Source organism: Hipposideros armiger, unplaced genomic scaffold (assembly GCF_001890085.2).
Source record: "Hipposideros armiger isolate ML-2016 unplaced genomic scaffold, ASM189008v1 scaffold_49, whole genome shotgun sequence".
NCBI classification, from domain to species: Eukaryota; Metazoa; Chordata; class Mammalia; order Chiroptera; family Hipposideridae; genus Hipposideros; species Hipposideros armiger.
In genome coordinates, this window is record NW_017731399.1 from 1,763,923 (window position 1) to 1,790,999 (window position 27,077).

Here is a 27,077-nt window from a genome sequence, read left to right on the forward strand (position 1 = left end):
TTACGGCGAACTACTGCTTGAGCGACGTTGACCCAAGTGTCCACTTGTATACATTTTCTTGGCACCCTGGTAGTTATTTACAACTTGAGAAACTGCGTGTAGGATGCTGTGGCTGATGAGGCATTAGCTTGTCAACAAACACCTACTGAGGGCCTATTCAGTGACTGGTACTATGGCATTCCATGGAAAATATTAAGCAAAAAGAAAAAAAGGACTGCATAACAACATGTAGACTTAGAACTCACATCCAGAGAAATAAAAGAACTGATCTATAAAGCTCATTTTTAAGAAAACCATAAAGCGGGGCCAGCCGAGTGGCACATTGGTTAGGAGTTGGCTTGGGACGCCAGCTCTGAGCAGCAGGGCCCCAGTTCGGATCCCACATGCGGGCCAGTGACGCTGCGCCCTCTACAGCTAAGGTGGTGAACAACAGCTTGACCTGGAGCTGGGCTGCCGTGGGTCACTGGCGACGGCGTGGGCTACAGTGGGGCTGTCCAGCAGCTGGCTGCCGTGAGCCACCGTGAGCGGTCGTCCAATGGCAGGTGAGCGACTGCCTCACCCGGGAAGAGCGTAATGATAATACCAACATTGGCCAGTGAAGCAATGTCCTCCACAACTAGACTGAAGAACAAAAGGACAGCAACTTGTCTGTTCCCCTCCCCCAATTCCCCAATAAAATCTTTAAAAAGAAAAAAAAAACATAAGGGCAGCATTAACACCAGACAGTCTAGGTCTGCAGAACAGCATAAACATGAGCAGCGCAGGAGACTAATTCCTGAATTTGGAATGAAGGCAAAAGACAAGAGAGATTAAACATGGAGCCCACTGAAAACGGGGCAGGAATTTGATATCCTGGACTATGGTCAAAGGAAGACCAAAATATAAAATATACGTGCCTGTGAGGGAAGTAACCAGGGAAAGCGAAAACTTCCCAGTGACGCGCAACATCAACAAAAGGACACTCGAGTCGAAGTTATGGTAAATATCACCCCTGTTTACATACCACTATAACCATATCACCCTGCACTGAAGTGCTTTTCCCAAGAGGCACATCCAAGTGTGTGAAAAAAAAAATCCTGGAAGTCCACAAGTTTATTTTCATATGATTTACAAATTATTTACATATGCTCACTCAGACTATGAAGTCAACATGAATTTTTACCACATTAAAGGGCAGCATTTAAAATTTTTCTTCTTTATTTCTTCTCACCCACCCCCCCACTATCTCCTCTCCCTAATTCCCTGCACTAGATATATGTAAGAGCTAAAGAAAGAAAAGTACAAAAAACAAAACAAAACAAAAAAACTAACATAAACAAACATGAGGCCAGGAAGAAGGATGTGGACAAAGAGAAAATGCTGACCAGGCTTGAATGGCTCCAGGGCAAGAGTCTGATGAGCATTAAGTCTATACACATAGAAAGACCTCAAACTTTCCAGAAACTTCCGGTAATTATCACCTAACTTCTAGCCATGTCGCTCCATGGTGACTAAACCTTCCTTGCCTATAATGGTCCCAATCTTCCTACGGCAGATTTTCTTCAAGCAAGTGGGACACAGTCATTCGTCATTCTCTAAATTCTTGTGAACAGCAACGGGGGCCACGCTGGCCCCACGGAGGCTGCCTGCCTCACCCAGACATTACCTCACAGTGACAAACCTCCTGCCATCCTCTCCCCCAAAAGAAAGATGATTTACAGGGAGGAGAAAGGTTATGCTTCAGAGAAAGAGGTTTCTCATCTCTCCTAAATATAAGTACTTGATCTACTTTGGTCAACAACATGGAAAGCCTGGTGGTTAACTGTAACCCAGACCTTCAGTCATTCCCACGCTCCTTTTTTCAACAGGCCTGCATCACTCAAAAATAAGTTTTCTTCTTCCTAATCTCCCTTTTTGCTAGGGAATTTATATTCCAAATTCCAGCATGAACAAGATTATTAACATCAGAGTGGGCTTCTATATCGAGTATAAGAAGTGACACGTAAAAATTAGAGAAAACAAAAATATAAACTCAATGAAAAAGTTACCAAAAGGACAAAAGGGCTACATTCTTTGTTTCACTTACCCCAATGGGATACGCAGAAGACCGTGTAGAGCAGCGGTTCTCAACCTTCCTAATGCCGCGACCCCTTAATACAGTTCCTCATGTTGTGGTGACCCCCAACCATAAAATTATTTTCGTTGCTACTCTATAACTGTGGTTTTGCTACTGTTATGAATCATAATGTAAATATCTTTTTGTTTTCTGATGGTCTTAGGCGACCCCTGTGAAAGGGTCGTTCGACCCCCAAAGGGGTTGCGACCCACAGGTTGAGAACCGTTGGTGTAGAGGAAAGGTAAGTGTATACGCTCATCTTTCCTTGTACCCCAGGAAGGTCTTAGGGCTCTCACTAAAATCCATATTAAACAGGCCATATTCATCTCTGATCACTGTTTTCCAACATTTTCTTATTGTCTAGACCAGGGTTCAGCAAACTGTGGCTCGTGAAGACACATGCGGCTCTTTGGGTACGTTCCGTCTAAGAAGTTTGCTGACCCCTGGAAGAGCCAATCCTGCCCCTCACAACAATTTAAAAATTATTCAAGAGCCATAAATATATTTTTATAAATAAGAAAATTTTAATGTAATATTATAAATGCAACTATGATAGTTTTATTTTCATTTTCAATTTTACTTCAGAGCCACATGTACGTACCCAAAGAGCCGCATGTGGCTCGAGAGGCCCAGGTTGCCGACCCCTGGTGGCTCTTCCGTCTCAAAAGTTTGCCGACCCTTGGCCTAGACCAGAGGTCCCATCGGTCTCAGATGTTGGCATACTAGTCAAGTTCTGATTAACCTACCAAGGTTATTTTTTAAAACTTGAATTACTTGCCAGCATTTGAAGTCAGACCTTCCTTCCTGCACCCCAATGGCAGGCAGGTCCCACGTAAGGAAGATGGTGGACAGGATGGGAAGGCAGCCCAGAGGCAGTCCAAGGAGGTTATCCAAGGAGGTGTAACCCAGGTGGCCCCACAGGGATCAAAAACCAAGGAAGGCAAGTCAGCAGGGCAGTGACCAGGGAGGTCGGGAGACTGGCTACATACAAGGGAACTGAGTAAACAAACTTGTTGAAGACAACAGGAATCAGATTTCTCATTGTTGGAGAAGAGAGATTTGAAAACAAACAAACAAACAAAAAAAATGAAAGGGAAAAAGCTAGAATGAATCCTGTAGTTTTGAGCTAGAATTGGAGGTATTAGTATGAGCTCCTGCTTTTCAATATATATTGGGTTGTCGGAAAAGTCATGACATAGTTTTTCTATGTTTTTCATTGCAAAAATGCGTCATGACTTTTCTGACAACCCAATAGATATAGAAACACACATAGAAATGAACATAGATGTAAATGTGTGTGTATGTGTATGTGTATGCATACACATACACATTTCTACATCTGTCCATTGCAAGAATCTGAGAGCAGACAGCCCAGAGCAATGAGCATACCTAGCATCTGGATCTTGAGTTCTAAGTACTAGTCTCCATTAAAAGCAACCAGTGCCTCTTAGAGGAAATGGTTGATTCCAGGGCTGGGGCACAGAAAGAACAAGATGAGCCTGAAACATCTTGTGCTCAAAGAATAAGGGAACACGTCAAAAGGACACAAAAGCCAGTTTGAAAGGGTTCTCATTGTCCAAATCTGGGACAATCTGAGCATGAAAATAAATCATAATAGTAAAGAATTATAACCCATTAAATAAAAAAGAATCCTGAGTCCACATTGGTATATATAAATAAATGAATAAATGGGAAGGAGAGAAAGTTCTTTCTTGGAGCAAAATGCCAAATAATAAAAGTAAAAGGAATGGTGGAATTAGAAAATCATTATTTGGCCGCCATCATAGTACTAATTCATTCAGGCAAGGTATGTCAATGGATATGAAAATTATTAGGTGAAAATGAGATCAGGAACAAGATATTACACGGTCTCAAAGTTATTTCCTCAAAAGATACTTATTGATCAGAGAGGGGGAAAACAAAGTAACTTTACAGTGGAAAAATCTGGCAGACACCATCAATCAAGTGGTCAAACACCACTAAATACATAGTTATCATGTGCTATCAAGTATAACGCAATGAGAACACAGCATCACTTCTGCAGCATCCCGGCCAAAAATACATAATCTGAGTCTAATCATGAGAAAATATCAGATAAACCCAAATTGAGGGACATTCTACAAAATGACTGGCCCGTAATCTTCAAAAATACTAATGTCATGAAAATCAAGGAAAGACTGAGGAAATGTTCCAGACCGAAGGAGACTAAAGATATGATAGCTAAATATAACATGTGATCCTGGACTGGATCCTTTTGTTAAAAAGAACATTATTAGGACAATTGGAAAAATTTGAATGTGGTCTCTAGGTGAAAGGTAAAAGGCAGTTCTTCATACTATTTTTACAGTTTTCCTATAAATTTGAAATGGTTTCAAAATTAACAGTCTAATAACAAAGAAAAGTAAGTTTCTCAAAAATCTAGATTACTTACGGTTGCCAGAGAGGAGGGGGGTTGGGAAGCTGGGTGAAAAAGGTGAAGGGATTAGGAAATGTAAATTGGTAGTTATAAAACACAGGGGGGCTGGCTGGGTGACTCAATTGGTTAGAGCTTGCTCTTAACAACGAGATTGCTGGTTCGACTCCCGCATGGGATAATGGGCTGCCCCCACTGTCACCCACCATCCCCCAGCTAGACTGAAAGCAGCGACTGTACTTGGAGCTGAGCTGTGCCCTCCACAACTAAGACCGAAGAACAACAACTTGACTTGGAGTTGATGGCTCCTGGAAAAACACAATGTTCCCCTTTCACAATTCCCCAACACTGTTCACTTCCCCAATTCCCCAATGCAATCTTTAAAAACAACAACAACAACAAAAAACAGTCATGGAGATGTAAAGTACAGCATAGAGAATACGAGGTTGGACAATTAAGTTCACGAACTTGTTGCAACAATGTTGCTAACCTTTTTTGATATCAGAGGGATTATTCATTATGAATTTGTACCAACTGGACAAACAGTTAACCAAGTTTACTACTTGGAAGTGCTGAAAAGGCTGCATGAAAAAGTTAGACACCCTGAACTTTTTGCCAACAATTCACGGCTCTTCCATCACGACAATGCACTAACTCACATGGCATTGTCTGTGAGGGAGTTTTTAGCCAGTAAACAAATAACTGTATTGGAACACCCTCCTTACTCACCTGATCTGGCCCCCAATGACTTCTTTCTTTACCCGAAGATAAAGAAAATATTGAAAGGAAGACATTTTGATGACATTCAGGACATCAAGGGTAAGACGACAACAGCTCTGATGGCCCATTCCAGAAAGAGAGTTCCAAAATTGCTTTGAAGGATGAACTAGGCACTGGCGTCGGTGCATAGCTTCCCAAGGAGAGTATTTCAAAGGTGACCATAGTGATATTCAGCAATGAGGTGTGTGGCACTTTTTCTAGGATAAGTTCGTGAACTTAACTGTCAGACCTCATATAGTCAGTAATGTTGCAACAACTAGGATAGTGCCAGGTGGGTACTAGACTAATGGGGGGATCACTGCATAAATTATATAAGTGCTATACACCTGAAAGCAATATAAAATAATACTGAATGCCAACTATAACTGAAAAAAAATTAATGAATACTTTTTTTTTTTAAATCCGGCAATACCACCTTAGTCCATTCACGATGCTTTAACAAAATGTCATAAACTACCTAGCTTACAAACAACAGAAATTTATTTCTCATAGTCCTGAAGGCTGGAAAGGCCAAGATGAACATGCAAGGAGATAGATGGCACCTTCCAACTGTGTCCTCACATGGTAGAAGGAGTGAGGAAGCTCTTTATAAAAGGGCACTAATCACATTCATGAGGGCTCCACCCTCATGACTTAAGTACCTCCCAAATGCCCCCCCTTCCTGATACCATCACCTTAAGGGGTAGGATTTCAACATATGAATTTGAGGCAACACAAGCATTCAGAGAAATTCAAGAATCAAGAGATGGCTGAGACTTGGAGGGGTAGCAATGGAAAAATCAGGAAAGATCACCAAGAGCAAAGATGTGTCACTACAGGCCAAGGCTGAGATCATCCACACCCTCATATTCCCAGTTACTATATACAAAGGCAAAAGCTGGTCAGCAAAGGAGGCTGGTGGGAAAAATTGATTCATCTGAAACATGGTGTTGGAGAAGAGCTCTAAGAATATGCTGGACCACCAGAAAGATGAACAGGTGGGTCCTAGAGCAAATAAGCCTAAAACATTGCTGGAGGCAAATATGAAAAACTGAAGCTGTCCTACTTTGGCACATCATGAGAAGGCAGGGTTCTTTGGAAAAGACAGCAATGCTGGGAAAATAGAAGGCAGTAGGAAAAGAGCAGGATCAAGTATGAGATGGACTGACTCCATACAAGAAGCCATAGGCATGAGGCCACAGGATCTGAGCAGGGCTGCTGAGGACAGGACACTGTGGACATCGCTCATTCACAGGGTCGCCAGTAGTCGGAGCCAACTCAAGGGCAGGAAGCACAAACACTCAGACCATAGTACCACCACATACCAATGACTTGTCGGCATTGGATAGTAAACGCCCTTTAGGTGGGACATGTGATCTCCAGTCTCCACTTGGCCAATTTCTTCCTTAGTGAAATGTCCTTGTAAGCATTTAGGTTTGTGACTCTTGATTTAGACCTCCACATATCAAATTTCATCCTATTTAGGTCTGAGACCTTCAACAATTTATTAGAAATAATCTAAAAGAGGTAATTCTCCAAATTGGAAACCTATCTTAGTTAATATTTTAAAGGACTATGATGCCATAACTATTTTTACTCTGGAGTGCTAGTTAATGAAACAAAAAGGTTAGAGAGATACAGAATTATTCATCACTTAAAGGTGTTTATTAATGATGTTTATTTTCAGTAGTTTTAATATAGGTAATTTTTTCACCTCCTCTTAAGAGAAATAATGTTTATTGATTAAAGATGGGAAATGGTTAAGACCCCAACTGTAGTTCAAATCTTTAACTATATTATACATTATACGATAGATTTCATTTTTCATGAAATGTCTTAGATTATCTACTTATAAAATAGATATTATTAATTAATTAAGGTAATTCTCTACTGGGTACCCCAGGACCAAGTTTGCAAATACTTATCCTAACACATGCTGAAATTTACATGATCAATGAAGAATTAAGTCTTGCTCCCTCTTAATAAAATCAAGATTCATGGAAAGCTCTCATGACAGAATTTCATAGCCTTGACCTTTCACCAAAAAAAGAAAAAGCCGGGGAGGCCTCTACTTTCTCTCGTCAAATCTGAAACTCTGGGTACTATTTCACAGTGTACTGATGAATAGAGAACTATATGCCCATTTTTTTTTTACCACTGAAATATACAGGGATTACCTTTATACTGACAATATCTTTCACAATAAATTCTTAAATCAAAAACTACATTTCCTTTTTGCTTTCTAATGTTTCTCAATGAGAATCAAGACAATGGTAATAATTTGTTTGAAACTCTTGAGTATCTGTGTGAAGGAAGGATTTCAATGTTAGCCATATAGCAGGTACTTGATAAACATTAACCAAAATTGCCCCAAATTGATTGTTCTGGGAACTTTACCAATATGGAACCAAAACGGGAAGGAAAGCACAGAATTAGTGGGATCTTTTAAACTCTCTTCTAAGAATACAAGAGTCATCAAGAGTTTAGATGTAGGACACTTAGCCACGCCCTCTCTGATAGTTACACGTTCTAACCAACATTCGCTACAAATGTACAAAGAGGATGCCAGCCCCGAGGAGACCCTGGCTGTGGCACATGAGTTATCTTTCAGCAGGTGTAGCCATTCAGAGCCAGAAAGGCCGGCAGGGTGGAGAGACAGCACCTCGGGCAGCCCTGCCAGCAGCCACTGGGTTTCATCCTTGCCTGACCCAGAAAAATCTCATGGAAGAGAACAAGAGGCCCAAGAGCTCTCTGATCTGCTGTCAGCCAGCTGCAGCCCGGAGACTGCCAAGTGCAGCAGTGACTCGGCAGGCCCTACGGAGCCGTCTGGGAGGGGATTACCAGCCTGATCCCCTGTCTTTAGAGCCAGCAATGACTCAAACTTCACAAACAGCCAGGGCCTGCCAGGGAGGGTGACAATGAGCACTGGAGAGGGCTTTCTCCCCCTCGTTGGTGTCTCTTCCCCCTTCTTGCTGCTGTGGCGGATCCTGGACAGTGTACAGCCTGTGAGGTAATATGAATTCCTTGGCAACCAGCAAGTACCTGAATTCTTTCAAAACCACAGGAATCCAGCAGAGAAAAGGTAAATATCCCTTCGGAGCCAGTGTTAATTAGCAAGGAAGGCTACTGAAGAAGGAACTGGGGGTGGGGAGGAAGGGAAGGCATTACAAATGCTTTGGGGTCTTTCGCTGAATACTGTGGCTGAGGCAGAAAAAAGACAGTCCCCGAAGGGGCCCTTCCCAGTGTCCTCGCCTCCCGCCTCCACAGCATGTGTGGAACTCTCCCGGTTCCCTGGGGGGGCACCTTCATTGACCCCCACTTGCGAGTGCTACCTATCTTTGGGTCTCTGACAACACATTTGGTTTTCAACTCAATTTTGTTTCAAGTTTTTTAACTTTTTTATTTTTCCTGGTTCAGTGAAAATTTGACTATTAGCTCCATCTCAAAAAAAGGCCCCATCAAATCATTTAGACCACATATTGGATCCACCTAAAACTGTAAAATCCAGGACAAAGTCTCTTTTGGATTCCACCTCTGAGAGGAAAAAAAAATGTACACCATTTTGGTAGAGAATGGCAACCCTCTCTGGAAAGGGAGTGTCCCCTGCTGGTGCAAAGCAGCAACACACTAGTGAAATTCAAAAGCAGGGTGGACCTTTGGAGCAAAATGCTCAACCCAAATGCCAGAAAGACAATTTTTTAAAACGCCTCAATATTTTGCCCACGTATAAGAAAATAATATTTTTCCTACTTCCTATGTTAATAAAACAAGAACATCTGCAATTACTAATCTGGAAAAGCTATCTAGGATCTTTTTCTTTAGTAAGTTTAAGAAGGTAAAAAATTTACACAAAATACTTATGTCACAAACTGTCTTAGGAAATTAACTTAATCATTCTGTCACCTAAGCATTCACTTGAAGCCCAAAACAGAAGTGATATGGGATAAGACCACTCTTTTCTAAAAGAGAAAACCAATTATATTTGCTGCCAGTTCTGTCTCACTGGAAACATTATGGTTTTCCTTGTTGAGCCTCGAAGTAAAATGGCCTAGTGAGCTCACCCCAAACTGATTATCCTCAGCAATGTCTACATAAAACACACGTGACCCAAGATTACTCGAGGCTGCAGATCTGGAGATGCTATAGACTACCGCCAAATGTAATGACACAGGCGAACAGATCCTGAGGATTAAAAGGCAGCAGACAGATGCCAAAATACACAGCGAGTTAAGACCCAGGAACACAGGCACATGGAAGTTACTGGATAGAGCCATGTGCCCTTGCAGGCCTCTGGCTAACAGCCTGTCAGCAGGGACTGTCCTATTGTAAGACTTTTCTACTCACATATACTTCTAGATAAACTGAGCCAAAGCCCTGAAAATTCCTATTTCTTAGTTCAATTTGACTTGAGTTCTTTAAAAAGCTATTTTCCGAGTCATTTTGTGACACACACACACACACACCCACTCAGTTTCTGCTGGAGGCAAGAGACGTCACTCAGTTCAGTGGAGTCTGACTTCCGACACGCACCCAGTAGCCAAAGCACTTGCTTATCTGTAGTATATTCTACAATAAACGTCGGTATTGCTCTCATTTTTGTGTCTGGACCATTTAGGTCTTAAAACGATGCCGCATTTTAATAGAGAGGGCTATTAATATTATGGATGAAAGGTCTCTGAAATAATATGCAAAACATGATATCCTTGAGAAATGGTGAGTGTAACCAAACCAATTTAAACTATATATATGGCTTGCATTTGTGGCTAACAGTATAATTTATTGGACAGCACTATTCTAGAACAGGAGGTATTGTGTCTATTCAGGAAGTCCGACTTGTGGCAGGACATAATCATTCCTGAAAGGGGCACAGGAGATAGTGGTGCGTGGAGTGGAGCGTGGACAAGCTCATGATACACAAGCAGGAAAGCTCCGATACCTCAAATTACAAAGTGGAAAACCCTCAGTGCCTTCTACCACTGAACAGAAAGGGTATATTTACCTTCTTTTTGTTCTATATAGATAATTTGGGGGGGGGGGGGGGGACTTGGCTTTTAAACCTGTTCTTCACAGTATGAGAGCCCATGTGTCTACAAACACTACAGAAAATGTCTTTCCTATGAATCTGTTTAGAGCTAGTAGTCGGTTTGTGCTCAGATGCCTGGTTCAACCCTTTACCTAAAAACTGAGAAATGTCTTAGTCTTCCCTTCCTCAATTGTGAGGAAAGAGTAAAGATAGGGAATATATAAAATAGAGTCCCTTTAATCAGGCTGTTAAAATTATTAACATTATGAAGATTGGGGTATAAGGAAATAACTCTATTATTGTAACTAGCCTGGAAACTTACACTGTTTTAACTTTCCAGTCCTGCATCAATGCCTGGATATACATCTGGACATAGACCAGACCTTCAGGTAACCCTTTGATTATCCCCCTGAAGGATTCACGTATCCAGACCACCTGATATCCACTATCCAGACTACTGGATGTAACCAGACCGCTGGCGTCCATCTTCCAGACCACCTGGCATCTATAATCCAGACCACCTGACATCTGACTAATAACCATCCTGGACCAATCCTAGGACTAAGATGCAGGACTGATAATGCTCAAGAATGTACTTTTTACTATAAAAGCTCGTAACTTTTCTTTCCTCTTTGGAGCACTTCTGGGTTTTTGCCTAGCTGTGTTCCTAGTTTGCAAATTCTAAGGCCCTTGAGTAAATCTTTATCATTTACTTCTAGCCAAAGCCTCCAGACTCTTTTTGAGTCCACTGGACAATTTTCAAGGAGCAAGAGGCTAGAACTAGGGAGCTTCACTAGCCTCCACTGTTCCTAGGGCTCAAACTCATAAATCTTCCTTATGAGTATGACAGGGCTTCAAATGTTGTCGCTGACACCTAGAGGTGAATGAAAGAAATGGCTCGACCAGCTGGAATCTGGTCAGCTGGGTCTCACCCCGATTCTAGTCATAGGATGCATTAAAAAATTAGAATATGTAAAATAACTAAAATGCCATTCTAAGATAACAGTTGTTGGAGTACAATAATATGTATCAAAGCACCTACACTTAAATAGGTAGCCTTGCTTTGACCACTGTATGTCCCATCTTCAAAGTGCATTTTCTAAAATAAAGAAACACATACGGATCATGCTTTTTAGTTTGTCATGACCACTCACAGATGCAAAATGCCTCCTAAACTGCTATGTGCTGTAAGGCCACTATACATAACAGGAACTTCAGGGCAAGACAGTGCATTTATATTAGCTTTGTGGGGGGAAAGAACACAAGCACAGCAAATTCATGTACTAATTTTAAACAATTTAAAGGGTCTATGAAAACACTACCACCTGTAAAATTCTATGGATATGGGAAATAAAACTTCAAATAATTGTAATTTGAACTTAATTTTGTAAGTTAGTCACATTACCATAAAACCTAAAGAGTGCCTCAAGGAAAAACTGAATAATGTATATACAACCACTGTAAAGTATATTTATTACCTGCAGGTAAAAAAGAAAAAGGAGCTAATGCCTTCTAAATACAAGAGGGCATGAGACAGCTCTGGCCTTGAGCTCTGGAGTCAGATCATGAGTTTAAACTGCACCTCTACCACCCAGCTGGGAGAGCTCAGAAAAATAACTTCAAGCTCCCTTAGTTCGCTAAGCCTCAGTTTCTTCAACTGCAAAAATATCAACTATGAGGTTGTCATGAGCATTAAAATAAATGTCTGGTATATAACAGATAAATAAATGTGGGATTTTTTTATTATTATTTTTAGATCAATTGTGAAGAACTGTGACAAATTATCTTAACCCTAAGATCTTCTTAACAATTGCCATTGCTTGAAAATATGATATGATCCTGGGTCCCTGCTGGGGAAGGTGTATGTCTATATACACATGCTTGTTCACACGTGTGGCTATACATGTGAGATTGTAAAGTAATAAGGCTAATTTCTGCAACCTGAGGCCCATCTGGGTACACTCTATTTTCCTGAGTAAACTTAACAGAAAGGAAGAGCCTGATCTTAATACACTCTTTAATGGGCCCACTCTAATAAACACGCCCCTACCCCCCATGTGTCTCTTACCTAGCCAATCCTTCTTCATAGAGATAGATGACAAGAGGATCGTAGGAAGTCACAAGCACATAGAGGCGCACATCAAACTTGAAATCTAGAAAAAAAATGTGCATTCACAGGAAAAAACTAAGTTTATTTGTTTCCCGTTCTAGAATAAACAGGACAATGTGACAAACAGAAAAGAAAGAACAGCCTTGCACTCCCAACAAAATATACACTGCCCACACACCTTGCCTTTGGAGGGTAAATAATAGTTATACATCATGCATATATATAAAATGAGAGAGAATTTATAAATGGATACTGTACAGTTTTCATATATATTTGCTATTATATAACCTATAAAGCACTTTGTTTTTTATTATCTCCTTTCATCTTCAAAATAATCCCATGAGGTAGGTAAGGAACCAGCCTTATCTCTAAAGCCATAGTTACCAAGAATTTCATATCAGCTTGATAAAGGTTTACTAGAGGAAACTATGAAAACGTTAAAAAAAATGTAGCAACATCTAGCCCTGTCCAGTCGAGGGCCTAATCACAACTCACCATCTATGAGCAAGGGGTTGTTAATGTAACGGGACACCAGGATGTTCTCTTCCAGGGAAATCTGGTTTGGCTGTTGAGTAAGGAGAAAGAATAAAAGGATAGAAATGCAAAGGAACCCGAACTTATAAGAAGGGAGCAAAGTTCTTAACCTTTTAGAAACGATAATGGAGAAAACTAAGACTCTAAGAAAAGTTTTCCTCCAAGCTACCCATATACACCGAATTGGCCACATAACACACCACTTCTATAAACATGGTAGGTGTCCAGTTACAGTTGGGGAAAAAATAAATTTACACAGCATCTCTCACATAATAAATAAAGCCTAAAGAGCCTTAAAGATTTATATACATGATATTAAATACATGCCAAGAAAATAAAAGCTACTTAAAAAATAAAAAACTTCCTTTCTCTCAGACGTAAAGTGCCAAGCAATTTTAAAATATTACCATTATTCTTAAATGAAGCCTTTCATCAAGTTGCTTAGAGAACTTAGACCTTTCCCCTGTGAGATGGGATGGATGTTCACTGACGCCCTCAGTGGTACCTGCTGTGCCACTGTATGTAAAGGCCAAGCTAGGAATTTTAAAGATTTTTTTCAGTGAAAACGAGTGGTTTTACAATAAGTAATTATGAGTATTGTTGTATACTGTATAAAGCACAGGGGATACAGTGATGAAGAAAACAAATATAATCCCTGCCCTCAGAGCCTAATCCCTACTCCCAAAGAGTTTAGTATTTAGGTAGAGGGACAGAAAATTATATAATTTAGAAGAATACAGAGCAGCATTATCTACAAGTGAAAGATGAAAGGTTGCAAAGTGAAAGAGCAGACCAGTTGAGTGGGACTAGTCAGGAAAGGCTTGTCCTGGAAGATGGATGAGTAGGTAGAAAGGAAAGGAGGCTGTTATGGGAAGACGGCATGCACAAAGCCCAGTAGAACAGAGAGTGAGCAGATTCAAGGGCCTGGGACTAAAAAGACTGAATTGGGAAATAATGAGAGGTATGGTTAGACAGTTAGGAGGGAGGGACCCCAATGGTAAAGGGATCTGAACCCCTGGCAAGGGGAGTTTACGTTGAACATGGTGGGAAGCAGGAAATTATTGTGGTTTCTTAATTGAGTAAATAGTAATATTAAAATATTTGGAATAGAACAACTCTGTGTGAGATTAGATTAAGCCAGAGAAGTCAACTGGAAGTCACCACAATCCAGATAAGACAAAGGACTCCAAAAGGGAAGTGGCTATAATAACAAATGTGATGATAATAGCTACAGTAGCATAAACAGAAATAATTAACATTTGAAGCAAAAAATAAAATTTAATAAATGTATTGAATATTTGCTATGCATTGTTCTAATTCTTCACAAGTATTATTTCGTTTAATCCTCACCCACGAGGTCTCACCTACCTCGTGGGAGGTAGGCATATCACCACCTACGGGGTTGTCGGAAAAGTCATCTCGTATTTTTTCTGTTTTTCGTTGCGAAAATGTGTCATGACTTTTCCAACAACCCAATAAATACTAGAGATGAGGAAAGAGTCAGAGAGGGTTAGGAAGCTGCTCAAAGTCACACAGCTAATAAGTGATAGAGCAGCATTTCAACCCAGGCAGTCTGCCTCCGAGGCTTAACTTTTAAGCACTCTTAACATCTTCACCCAAAGTTCTAAACTAAAAATAGTTATCCCCCAAGTTCAAACGTTTGTCTTTATAGTAATGCATTTGCTATCCCAAATATTACAGTTATCGTCAAATAGGGATAATTTTGCGTCCCATAGTGTTATACACAACCACGATGAGCAACTCCAGAGTCGCTCATTTCCCACTGCTGCTATCTCAAACTTGGAGCACCACTTTCACAACCCTTCTCTATGCATCATAGGAACACTATGACATTAGTACTGATTCATACTAATGGATTCAGTCACCCACACCATTTCCTGACTCCCTTACATTTCTTGATCAGTTTCTCACAAGTACTATCTCCATTCTGAGTCAGCTCAGTAAAGATTGATGCAATCGCGCTGCAAAGCAGTAAGCTGTAGGCTATGCTCCAAACCTAAAATTAAACAATTGCAGCTCTCTTCCTGGGGAATAACACTTATGGGCTACAACAGATGTATGACCACACAACTTTCCTGAATTCGCTGGTAATGGGCTTCACTCCGTGCGCATCTCACGTCCATGGTCATTTCCTCTTTCCTTCTGCGTCATACACATTTGTCCTTTGAGTTAGGCATAACATAATCTCTTACACTATTTGGGGAACTTTAATATTTTTCAGTGGTCTGTACCTCTTATTTCTATCTGCATTAGTAATTCAATTGTAAGCTCATAGAAGAAAAAATAGTTTGGGTATAGTTTCTTTGTATATTGATATATACTGGTAAGTAACTAATGAAAGCTTTTTGATATCTTCAAGCCTGTTTCCTTTTCATCAATCCCCAGTTAACTCATTTTAAATGATCTCTATTCCAAGCTCAAACTGCCCTCCAAAGTATGCTAAAGCAAGAATCTGAATTGTTGGGAAAGTTGGAAATACATCTATTTTTCTAACTGGGCTTTACAATTAAAGCTCATGGTATCTGTTAAGTTACTGTAAGGTACAATGGCACAGTGGTTAACAGCTTGTGCTCTGGAATCAGCTAGACCTGAGTTAACAATCTTGACTTTGCCACTTACTAAGGAAATAACAGTAATTACCTCCTAGGGTTCTTATAAAGACTAAATAAGATTATATTTGGAAGGCACAAAGTAAATGTTCAAGAAATATTAGTTGTTATTATTACTGCAAACTCAATAGTACCTATGTGGTTCTAGTTACTAAGCTCTGTAACTCAGCAGCGTTCATCACAGCATGCTCTATGCCATTCTACTCAAGAGCAGTGTGCTGAGTTCTAATGAAGATAAAGATGTGTAAGAATTAGGATAGTCCCTGTTCCTCAAAAGGCTGTAAGGAGTGGCCATGCCTGGCACACAGCAGGGACTCCCTAAGTATTTGCTGAACCATGAGAAGAGAGCATATAAGATGAAAACATATAAACAAACAGAAACAAGAAAGCTGTCCAAAATTATATTCACCAATACAGTTGTGAATAGTGACTTAAAATCTCGGAAAATATTACTATTGTTTTTACCATGGATAATGTACGAGACAAGGGTGACTAAATATGACTTCTATAATCAAATTCATACCCTAATTAGAAAACACCAGATCTTTCCCCTCCTGGATTTAAATATACTAAATTGGGGAAAATATGGCATTCAGTCACAGTTACTGAAGGAGTTGGATCCAATACAACTCTGTTCCTTTATGATGTATTTCTAGAGTTAAAGAGCCCATTGCTGAGGAACTGCGTTGGCCAATCGGAGAGATGCTTCCATTTGCAAGAGCTCACACTTCAGTATTACATAAAAGTATTGCTTTTTCTATCCTTTATCCTGTTCTTGTAATGGTAAAAGTTTCTATTTGCAAATATTTTCCAAAAGGCTATGACTATTATTGGGAATATTTAATAAGAGGCCCTCTCACTCCAGCAGGAAGACAGGGGAAGGTGTTTTCCTTTGGCCCTCACGCTTAATTCTGCCCCTCCCCCACAACATCCCTCACCCACTCAGTTAGTTCTGATCATAGACCCTTCGCCTGAGCACTCCCTCCCCCTACCTCTCAAATCTGAAAGGAAAGCAGGCAGCAGCCTTGGAAAGAGTTACTTCATCCAGTTGGCTAATGGGTCACATATTCCATGGGAAAGGATCCAGGTATGGAAAAGAGGGAATGGTTAGGCCTTGTGTGGAAGGAGAGAGAGAGAGAGAGAGTATTCTTAACTACATGGTTTGTAGGTCTGGGTAAAAGGTGATAAAATTCCAGTTTTAGAGTGAAATGGGAATATTTTCCCATCATGTCCACATGTTGCCAGCTCCCCTGGTGCCTGCTGGCATCTTCCCAGGCTTCTGTCTGGCACCTCCACCAAATACCTCAAAGAATCAGACTCATTCCAAAGCTTCTCCAAGGGGGTGGGGGGCCAAGGTTCCAGGCCAAGTACTTTGATCTATGCAGGGGGTCTCCAGGGATTCAGCCCAGGGAGGGGTGGGAGGGGGAGGAGGGCCTGCCAAACGCATTCTCTCAAGACTTGTCACCCCCTTTATGAGACTCAGCACCCAGGGAAGAGTCAGGGCACAGGGTTCTCAGCCCCACCAAGGAAAGTTTAACTTTTCTATTCTTTATGATGCTGGTTTTAAAATAACAAATCACTAGGGCAAAAGAGCATCCCAAAAGAAAAAAGTCCCAGATGAGTTGGGAATAGATCCTATTCTTTTTGACTCAAGTCTAAGAAAATAAAAAGCAAACTTGTACCACAGTTGACTTTTCAATAGCAATTCCATTTGGCAGCTAAAACCCAAACCCAAACTAGTGCCGTCTATGAGATTCAAACAACACTGGGGCTTCTGGCGTGGAACTGAAGGAAAAGCTGTCGGACAGGAGCCTCCCTGCCAAGGTCAGAAAAGAGACAAGGCAAGAGAGGTCCAAGGCATCTGACCGGGGCCTTCTGTCACAAGAGACCAGGGTGAAAGGCCTCCAGAGTGACCCAGGATCAGGTAATAGGACTTACAGCCTGGACCTGCGGCTGCAGTACTTGCTGTATCAGAACCAGGTCCTATACGTCTTCAGCACAAGAGGTTGGGCCATCGGTCTTTATAATACAGTTTTTTGTCCAGACTGAATTTAAGAATTTTCCAATGTGAAAGACCCTTCAGAGAGTTAGTTTCTGCATGTATAGGAAATAGCTCAGACCTTGTGAAAAGAGAAGACGTGGATTTAAGATGGAGTACTAACCACACATACTCCTGTCCAGAGTCCCCCTGGAAGGACAGAGAAGATATTTTTTTAAAAGAATGAAATGATAGCAAGGCTAGAAAGTAGTTGAAGCCAACAATAGACCAAAAGTGTAAGGAAATCCTATAAGATAGAAAGCAGATGGGATCAGGTTGAGAAGAAGAGCAGAGGAAGCCCCAGCCCAGAATATCAGAGGTGAGAGTGATCCTCCCAAGGAGGCCTCTGAGGACGTCCAAGCTGGCGGTGAACACACACAAGGAGCAGGAGTGGGCCAAGGAAGAAGAATCAGACAGGCAATTAACACACAGCATTTGGAGCAGGGAGGCCAGTGGGTCTTCCCCAACACCCAAAGCTCTGCACACAGGATAAAAACCTAAGGATGACACTGGGGAGAGCATCTTGTGTGAGTGCAGGGATCTGAAACAAGGGTGGAACTTGAGGCCACTCTATCCCTACAACAGACACCACAGAGAAAAGACAGGAAAGGTGGCACTGCACCAAAGAGAAATCACCCAAATCTCCTTCGGTCTCCACAATGAGGCCTGCCATATTTTGGCAAGGGAGAAAAAGGGGGCCTGCTCCTCACCCACATCTGCCAAGGTACAGCCCGGCAGTCACAACGTGCTTTGCCCTGGCACAGCTCTCATTGCCAGCCTCCCGTCCAGACAGAAGTCATCAGGGAACCCGCACCACACAACACAAGGGGAAACCCAAGCAAGCTGTCAACTTGTCAGTCTAGTCTTTCGTTCATAAACGTGACTCCGCACACCTAAGGTCACTGACATTGGGAAAACCCAACAGCAGGAAAAATGGCTATTCCTAGAGAAGTCACCAATCAAAAGAGAACTTTAAAAAACTTTCAACTGGTATCCTCAGAAAGACCAGCAGGCAAACTGCATCCACTAAGCAACAACACGCTACTAACAAAAACAGACAAAAAAAGCAAATCAGAAAATAAGAGTTTCTGGGAACCATGGTAGCCAATATAGAAATACAGTAGATGGAATGAATAATAAAATGGATAGAGTTCAAGCTGGTGATCCAGAAGACAAAGGTAGGGAAAAAGAGAATTTAAAATGAGAGAAAAGTTGAGGGGCCGGCCGAGTGGCTCAGTTGGTTAAGAGCTCGCTCAAGAGTTTGAGCTCTGAGCAACAGCGGTTCGAGTCCAGCCCGAGCTGAGCAGCCGCTGAGCTGCCAACAGGTAGCAGGATGGCTCAGCTATAAAAAAAAAATTTTTTTTAAATGAGAGAAAAGTTGACATGAAGACCCAGAATGCCTCAAAAAGGAGTTCTGGAAGCAGAAACAAAGACCAAAAAAAAAAAAAAAAGGATCATTTTCCCTGAACTAAAGGAAAACACTAGTTCCCATACCTAAAGGGCGATCACCTGTTGAGGAGGAACGGAAAGAGACCCAGGCTGAGGGTCTCCTTGTCAAGTTTCTACTGAGTTTAAACTTTTTACTCAACTTATAGATAAAGCAGAGAAACTGAAGAGAATGTAAATGTTATAAACCTTTAAAATATAAAAAGTAATAAAAAGTAATCAAACGCAGAGATGGAATGTGGGAAGGAGGGAGGGTAGGAGGTGAAGTGCGTGCCATCAATATCAAACTGGGAATTAACACAATGCAAAGCTGAGAAAAGAAACATACATCAACGAGATTAGGTTACTGACTACTGTTGAAAGTCTAGGGAATGAGACTGGGGTTGGGATTTGATTTCATTTACTCTGCATACGTCCTCAACTTCAAAACAACTTTTAATGAGGATTTTGCAAAGAATCAAGATATTGATGATCTGAAAAAAGGAGAAGGGGAGGAGGAGGAAGAGGTAGGAGGAAGAGACAGCAAGGATGTCGTACGAAATTAAAGTTAATTTCCTTGATGGCTTTGAGGACAGGAACCCACAGTTCTGCTCACAATAAAAACTAAACATATATGCTACCAACTGATGCTTAGTGCTGAGGAATTAATATGACTGCATGCTGAAAGCAGAAAAGTACCTCTTTTCTGATGATACCAAAGGCTGTCCTCCCCCAAAATTTGGTCAAGTAACTTTTCAGCCATAGAGTAACTGTCGTCATGAAAGGAGGTGACTGCCAGTAGATAAATCATACCCACCCTCAGCTCACACTTCTGAATGCAGGTTTCAGAAGGGAAAACCTGCGCTGAACAAAAAGGGACCATGCTAGTAGCTAGGACAAGGAGTGACGCAGGGGAGAACAAAAAGGTGGGAGGTTGCCATGTGCTGGATACTTACATTGTTGATCAGGTAGACACCCCGCCCCCTAGAAGAGGCCACTGGTTTTACTATCCAAGGTCCCCGATCCTTTGAATATGAATCTGCTCAAAACATTGGGAGATAAAAAGGGGGAGAGAGAGAGAAAGAGAAAGAAGGGACATGAGTTTATCAACTTAAATGAACAATGGTTATTTACTCAGGTACCCAAAGAATTTTCCAAATTTCTAAGTGGAGGGTATTTTTGGATTAGCCTTAAAAATTAAAACAGAGACAGAAGAGAGAGGGAGGGAGGGAGGGAAGAAGGAGGAGGGGGAAGAGACAAAAAAACAGGGAGGAGAAAGAGAAGGAGACAGCAAAACGACAGCAAATACTACCTAATATATTTCTTCCACCGTTTCTCCTCTTGAATGAGATGATGAAAACAAAGACAGACAAATATCTGCATGTTAGCCTATCATCGTCACAAACAACCTTCATGAATCTTTGAGTCTCGCCTTCATTAACCTCCAGAGGCTCACACTGCAGACAGTGACAATGTGACAAACGCCAGATCTACTAAGATGGGCACTTTCCTTAAGCAATTTCTCTGAGCTTATAAGAAAAAAATCACCTAATATCAAACAGTGTGCAAGCGAAGAGGAAAAACAATAATTTGCAAGTGAGGAAATGGCACCCTTTACTCTTGTTCCTTTCCCAGGATCAGGTTTACACCTTAAATACCTTTGGATCATGGGAAAGGAAACCTCCCTGACTCCCAGAGGCTTGCAGGTGGCTCTGCCCTCCTCTTAGGGGAGGTCAGAGGACACGGAGAGAAGCAGGAACAAAGGACCCACCCTCTGATAAGAGCCAAACGGTCTTTTCAAGGCCTCCCAACAGGCACTTGGTCTTTTCAAGGCCTCCCAACAGGCACTTGACGTTGTCAGTGCCGCAGACTGTTTCACCAGAAGCAGAAAAAGGTCTCCTTGTCCATTCTCCCCTATCGTCTGCTTTTTCCTTGATGCAACCTAATCGAGTCAGGAAAAATGGAATTGCCACACAGAATTTAAAACTCTATAAGCAATTCCACTTCTAGAAATATATCCTCTAGTTCCACTCACACATATGTGAAATGTTGTATGTACAAGATTATTCAGTGCTGTGTAACAATATCAAAAGCTGTCTGCTATACTGTCTGCTATACTGCACCTGTGTGAGGGGCCAGCAAACTTTTTTTGTAAAAATCCAGATAATAAATAGTTCAGGCTTTGCAGGCCATGCGGTCTCTGTTGCAACTATTCACCTCTGCCACTGCAGCTCAAAAGCAGCCATAAACAATGTAAACAAAGGGGCAGACTGCGTTTCAATAAAACTTTATTTACGGATACTGAATTTCATATGATTTCCACATGCCACAAAATTTTATTCTTCTTTTTTGTTTCCATCATTTAAAAATGTAAAAACCATTTTTAGCTCCTGGAATGCATAAAAACAGACAGAAGATCAGATTTGATTCAAGGGCTGTAGTTTGCGGACACCTGATCTACATAATGGAATATTAAGCAGACACACAAAATGAGAAAGTTATTAATGGACAGATAGAGAATGATCACAAAGATAGGCTGTTCGGTGAAAAAAAGGAAAATGCAGGGCAATGTGTATTGTCTGCTGCCATCTGGTCACATACACACTCAAGCTACGTGCCAGTAAATGCAGAGACTATCTCTAGAAGGATATGTAAAAAAAACTGGGAACACTGATCACCTCTGGGGAGAACTGGATGTCTGAGGGAAAGAGGAGAAAGGAAGATTTTCACTGATTATTATTTTGTACCATGGGAATATGTTCCCTTTCAAAACATATAAATTAAATACTTTTAAAGTCTTGCTATAGATGACATTTATAGTTACATAAGACAAATGAAATCTCTACACAGTGAAGTCACTGAATATATGTTTATGTGTATACAGTTTATATATTTTTTTACATTGGCCATTTTCCCCAAATTCTGAAGAAATAATGGATTGAGCACAGATGACTCTATTAATAATTAAAGAAAACAAAAAAATTACAAAATTTTCTAAACTTCATTCATTCAACACTTCTAAGTACCCAATCCGTGTCAATCAGTTTGCTAGGTGATTGATCCATGTCAATCAGTTTCATGCAGTAGTGAAAAACAGTCTTTACCGCCACGGAGATTAGACTGGCAGAAAAGGCAGACATTGACCAAGTAGTTACAGACACAGAGAGTTACAAGGAGGAAGTGCAGCATGCTATAGGAATGCCTGAGAAAAGGGCCAAACCTGTCTGGAGACAGCAGAAAGCTCTCAGAGCCAGTGTAGAAAAGTCTCGTTTCAGGAATATCTGGCTAAACGCCACCGTTGCCACCTAACACGTTTAATAAATCTTACTTTGAAGCTTCTTCTGGTGCTTCACTTTTATCATGTTCTTGAAATTCTAAATACCAAAACATTGTCTTCCATACTAGGCTTTTCTCCTTGATTTGTTATATTTCAGGACAAAGATTGATTTTTTTTTTTTTTTTCTAAAAATGTGGGTAGGAAGCCAGAAAATCAGAGGCATAGGAGGGCGAAGAGCTCAGTCGCCTGTCAGGACAAAGATGTGCTAGACAGAGTCTGCCATTTTTTCTAGTGCCTCCCAGGTCCTGCAGTGACAGCCTTTCAATCCAATGGAAAGAACACTGAACCAGGAGTAGAAATATGTGAGTTCGAATTCTGGCTTTTACACCATGGGTAATTTGCTTAAATTAGCCAGTCTCATCTTTAAAATGAGGCCCTCTTATAATTCCAATATTATGATTCTATAAATTTACTGATTGCTTTGAAATCCACTAATTTGTAATTAACTGGCTGACATCAAAATTTTGCTCATTCCTTAGAATTATTTCTCAGTCTCTCTTGCATGGAAAGACGGCCATAGGACACAGTTCTGACCAATCAGAAGTAAACAGAAACCTGCTGGGGTCTGGAGGCGGGGAGCTCGGCTCTTCTGGTGCTGGCGTCACCCTATCTTCCTTGTTGTTTCCTTCCTGCCAAGAAAGCTGTCCACTGGCAGGGAAGTGGCTGGAGTTGGCAAGAGGCTCTTACTTAGGTTCTTCGGGGCCACAGACCCCCAAGTCTACCACATGCTGTAACTGGCAACAGTGCGCCAGGAGTCTAGGAAGAGCTATGCCATGTATTCCAACCCCACACTAATTGTTGGCAGTCTCCAGGCTTCACATCACTTCAGGTAGTGATTGGTCTCTGGGCTAGATCTCTACAGAGATGGATTTAAGATCTTCTCTTATTAGAACAGAAAGCCATGAACTCACGAGACCCACCTTGGCTGGTATCTCCAGTGTCTTTGGCAATTCTCATGTCCGCTCCTTATCAGTTCCCTTTCAAAGGCTCTTCACAAGCTATTCCCATCCCTTTCTGCGCCTCTCAAACACACAAACCCATCCCTACGCCCTTCATTCTTATCATGTGTCCCCATCACCCTGCTTGCCTCGAAGGCTGGGAATTTGTAACATACGAGGTATGACCATTAAGTTCCAAACTTAATGGTAAGGCCTTGTAAATCCACTCCCTTGCTTTCTTCTCCATCTAAAATTTTATCTGAGTCATCACTTAGCCTTCCTTTTCTTTTTTTCCTTCCCTTAGGGGACAGACATGCCCACCTCCGTCCTAAAGCTCACCCTTCCGCTGGGGCTCCCGATTTAACCCTTGCCTGCCTCCCCGGGGACCTCATTCCCTTGCTCCTGCCTTGGACCTCTCGCCCCCACTCTGATTTCTCTGTGGTGCTGCCTCTCGTAATGTTTCCCTCCCTTGGTACTCACATCCACCTCCATACCTGCAACTTCCAGAATCTGTATCTCTGGCCAAAACTCAAAACGGCCTTTATCGCGACATGGATACTTGCAGGCACCTCAAATCAAACCTGATCCAAACTGCACTCCTCCTCCTTCCCCTTTCACACTCTCCCTTTCCGTTCCGGTTACAGCCCCCGGAGGAAGCCTTGCTGACCCTCCTGGACTCACACCTCCGGGGATATCTCTGACTGGTCTCACACTCGCAGCCTGTTATAAACCTTATTTATTCTACCGTTCTTTCCATTCTGGCACCTAGCTCAGTCCAGCTACGCTTCTCACCTGGATTACTCAATAACCTTCAAGGTGACCACTGCGTTTCTTCCCCCTTCTCCCTCCAATTCGTTTCATGCAGTTACTTTTCTAAAGGCCAGCCTGTTCATCTCCCTTTTCCCTCCCAAAAATGTGTCCACACGCAAGTAAGCAGTGGGGAGGCAGGAACACAAGCATCGTGGAGAAAGTGGGATTCCCAAGTGAAAATATGCTAGGTGGACACCACAGGAAGAGAAGGTACTTTATGCAGAAGGGGGCCGTCTCTTTGAAACATGAAGTGATAGAAATAGATGGGTTTCTCCCCTAATGTGTAAATTTAGCAACACGATTAACCTAATGCTGTTGGATTTCCCCCCCAGGGGATTGACGTGGAGAGGTCACGACACCTGGCAACTAGCAGAGAGTGACGGGCATCCTGGCGAGACCAAAACCAGAGAGATTCCTCTTTCCACCAAGTGTCCCTGTCCTCCATCTCCCACAAACACAGGCCCTGCTGGGCTCTTTGCGTGGCAACAGCAATGAGTGGTTTGTGTGGGGGACTGAGCAACACCATTTGCCTGGAATAACTGCCCTGGGGCTAAAGGTGGCGGCTTTGGATTGCTGCTGTATTAATTCTATGTGTCCTATTGACCAAATGAATTCATTTTTTGTTAAAAAGTAGAACACATGAGAGTTTGAATAATATGCTGAAGAAGCAATTCTACTGAAAGACAGGTCAGGCTTGAAATTCCGGGGGAGCCCTACGTCTGTCCAATTATCTGAATGAGCTTCCCCAGCTCGCAACGGGCCTCCAAAGATGGGGGGAAGAACAGCTGAACAAGCGACAGCGGAGGAGAAAGGGAACTTTCAACTTAGATGCCTTTAGTCTTTGTAGGACATTATTCTGGACTTTATTTTCTTATTAGGACTCCAACGCCAGGAGGAGTCATACTGGGAACCCTTTTGCATTGCTGACATGTCAGTTGAAGCATTCTTATGCTATCATGTTGGCTTACTACATGATTTTTTTACTTTTGCTATGTAATGATCTCTCTCAACATAACTTGAAATAGGAAATAATACTGAACATTTATTAAGCACCTGTAAGGCACCATTCCAAGCGCTCTCCATGTATTAACCTATTTGGGGGGCAAGTTTTTTGAGAAGTCCTTTTTGACACAGGAGAAAGCTATGTCACAGAGAGGTTTAAGTAACTTGGCTAAAGTCACATAACAAAAATTCTTAACTACAGATTTTCAGCTTTGAGTGCAATGCAACTTTGAAGTTAACTTAATTCATCTAATAATCTATTCGGACCCACCTCAGAGCCCTCTGTGGGAAAATACTGAACTGTCAGCCTATGGTCCCAGCAGGACCAACAAGTGCTATCAGAGAAATGGCCTCACCAAGGTCGAAGCAGGAGACCTTGCTGACCATCCCTGCTGATGGAAGTCCTGGAGGGCGAACACCCCACTGGGTGACCAGACCAGATTAAGGCCAACAAGTTAAAAGAATCAAGTCAGGAAGTCTAGAGAGACCTTGTTCTTCCTCTCCCCACGCTTCCTCGATCTTAAGACAGGAACAATCATCTCTTGGACTTGTGGCGAGGGAAACTATGTGTGTGTCTGTCCTTCTGTGTCATACCTGATCCTCCTCCCGAGAGTGACTTGTCTCACTGTGACACTGCGTACACACTGCCCTGTGTCTTTAGCAATCAAGCACAGTGGTGAAGAGCCCGGCCTCTGAAGCGCAACGGCCGGGTTTGAATCCAAATCCTGCCATTTGCAAGCTGCATATGGAAAGCTCCTTAGCCTCTCTGTACCTTACTCTCCTCATCTATAAAACTGGGAATTACAATGTTGGGTTGTCGGAAAAGTCATGACGTATTTTTTCTATGGTTTTCATTGCAAAAATGCGTCATGACTTTTCTGACAACCCAATAGTACCCACCTCAGGGTAAAGGCACAACTTAGAAGAGGGCCTACTAGGAAGGAGGTGTTCATTAGGTGTTAGCTACTATCACTATTCTTCAGGCTCTCACAAAAGACCTGCCGCACACCTTCTCTGTGCCCTAAGCCTAAGTCGGGCTCTGTCCCATGAGGAAGGCCTGAAATAGCCCATTTCCTCTGCTGAGGCCTGGGGAGGTAAGTTCACTTCCAGGCAAAAGAAATACGAAGCCCACTGGCCCTTGGATGCAGGCTACGTGTCCCTACCTAACTTTACCAGCAATACAGCTGATGTTTAGATCCCTATGTGGCTCCAATGTGTATTTTTCAATTAGTCTGAACTCCAAGGAGAGAGTCACTAAGTGGTATCTCCAAACCCTGACACCAAAGATGCATAATACTTCTACCCCAAAGAACATAAGTCACACAGGTCCAGAAATCAAGGTGACAGGAATATTCCCTAGATGTTAAAAGGAAAAGAGACACCAAAAAGGGCGCGTAAGTAGTTTATATGCAGAAGTATCTACACCCTTACATGGGCACTAGCTCTCGTCAACAAAGAAGAGACTTTTTATATATGTATGTCCTTACATAAATAATACTGACAGCCTTACTAAGAATAAACATACAGGTACACAGTCATAAAAAGGATAAAAAGAGCTTTAAAGTTATCTCTGCAGCTATTTCACTAATGAAACAATTTTTTAAGGATTTGAAAAGCCGTGACTGGTTACTGACTTGAGGCAGCCCTTGGGGTAAGTCCGCCCCAAGTCCAGTGGCTGGGGTCAGGCATTCTGAGTCAAGCACTTACTACAGAATTCCGCGTACTCAGTTGGCAACAGGAAGGTCTGAGGGAGGATGTGAAAGGCCTTGAATCCATGCGTGTGCTGCATTCGAATGATGTTTTTATACAGTCGGTCCTTCCGGGTAAGTTCATATGACCTAAAAATCATAAAAGTAGTCCCATTTCAGAAAAGTCGGACTCAGAGGGTTTCCCGTGTTGTCCCATTCTAAAGGGTTCATAGCCTACAGTTCTGAAGCAGTTACTGAGGACAGCGGCATGTGAC

The 27,077-nt window shown here is 41.9% G+C and overlaps 1 protein-coding gene across 12 annotated transcripts in view; it reads right to left on the minus strand.

The window, feature by feature from the left end:
- The window catches only part of TTLL5 (tubulin tyrosine ligase like 5), a 254,786-nt gene that overhangs the window by 208,524 nt on the left and 19,185 nt on the right, over nucleotides 1-27,077 (minus strand). For all 12 annotated transcript variants that reach the window (XR_002123777.1, XM_019640361.1, XM_019640358.1 and 9 more), the window contains exons 6-9: nucleotides 26,822-26,952; nucleotides 19,984-20,066; nucleotides 12,896-12,965; nucleotides 12,359-12,443 (exon numbers count right to left, since the gene is read on the minus strand). Coding sequence is in view for 11 of the 12 variants with exons in the window: in XM_019640361.1 (XP_019495906.1) it covers nucleotides 12,359-12,443; nucleotides 12,896-12,965; nucleotides 19,984-20,066; nucleotides 26,822-26,952 (369 nt within the window). In the remaining variant the exon portion in view is untranslated. The remainder of the gene's footprint in view (nucleotides 1-12,358; nucleotides 12,444-12,895; nucleotides 12,966-19,983; nucleotides 20,067-26,821; nucleotides 26,953-27,077) is intronic.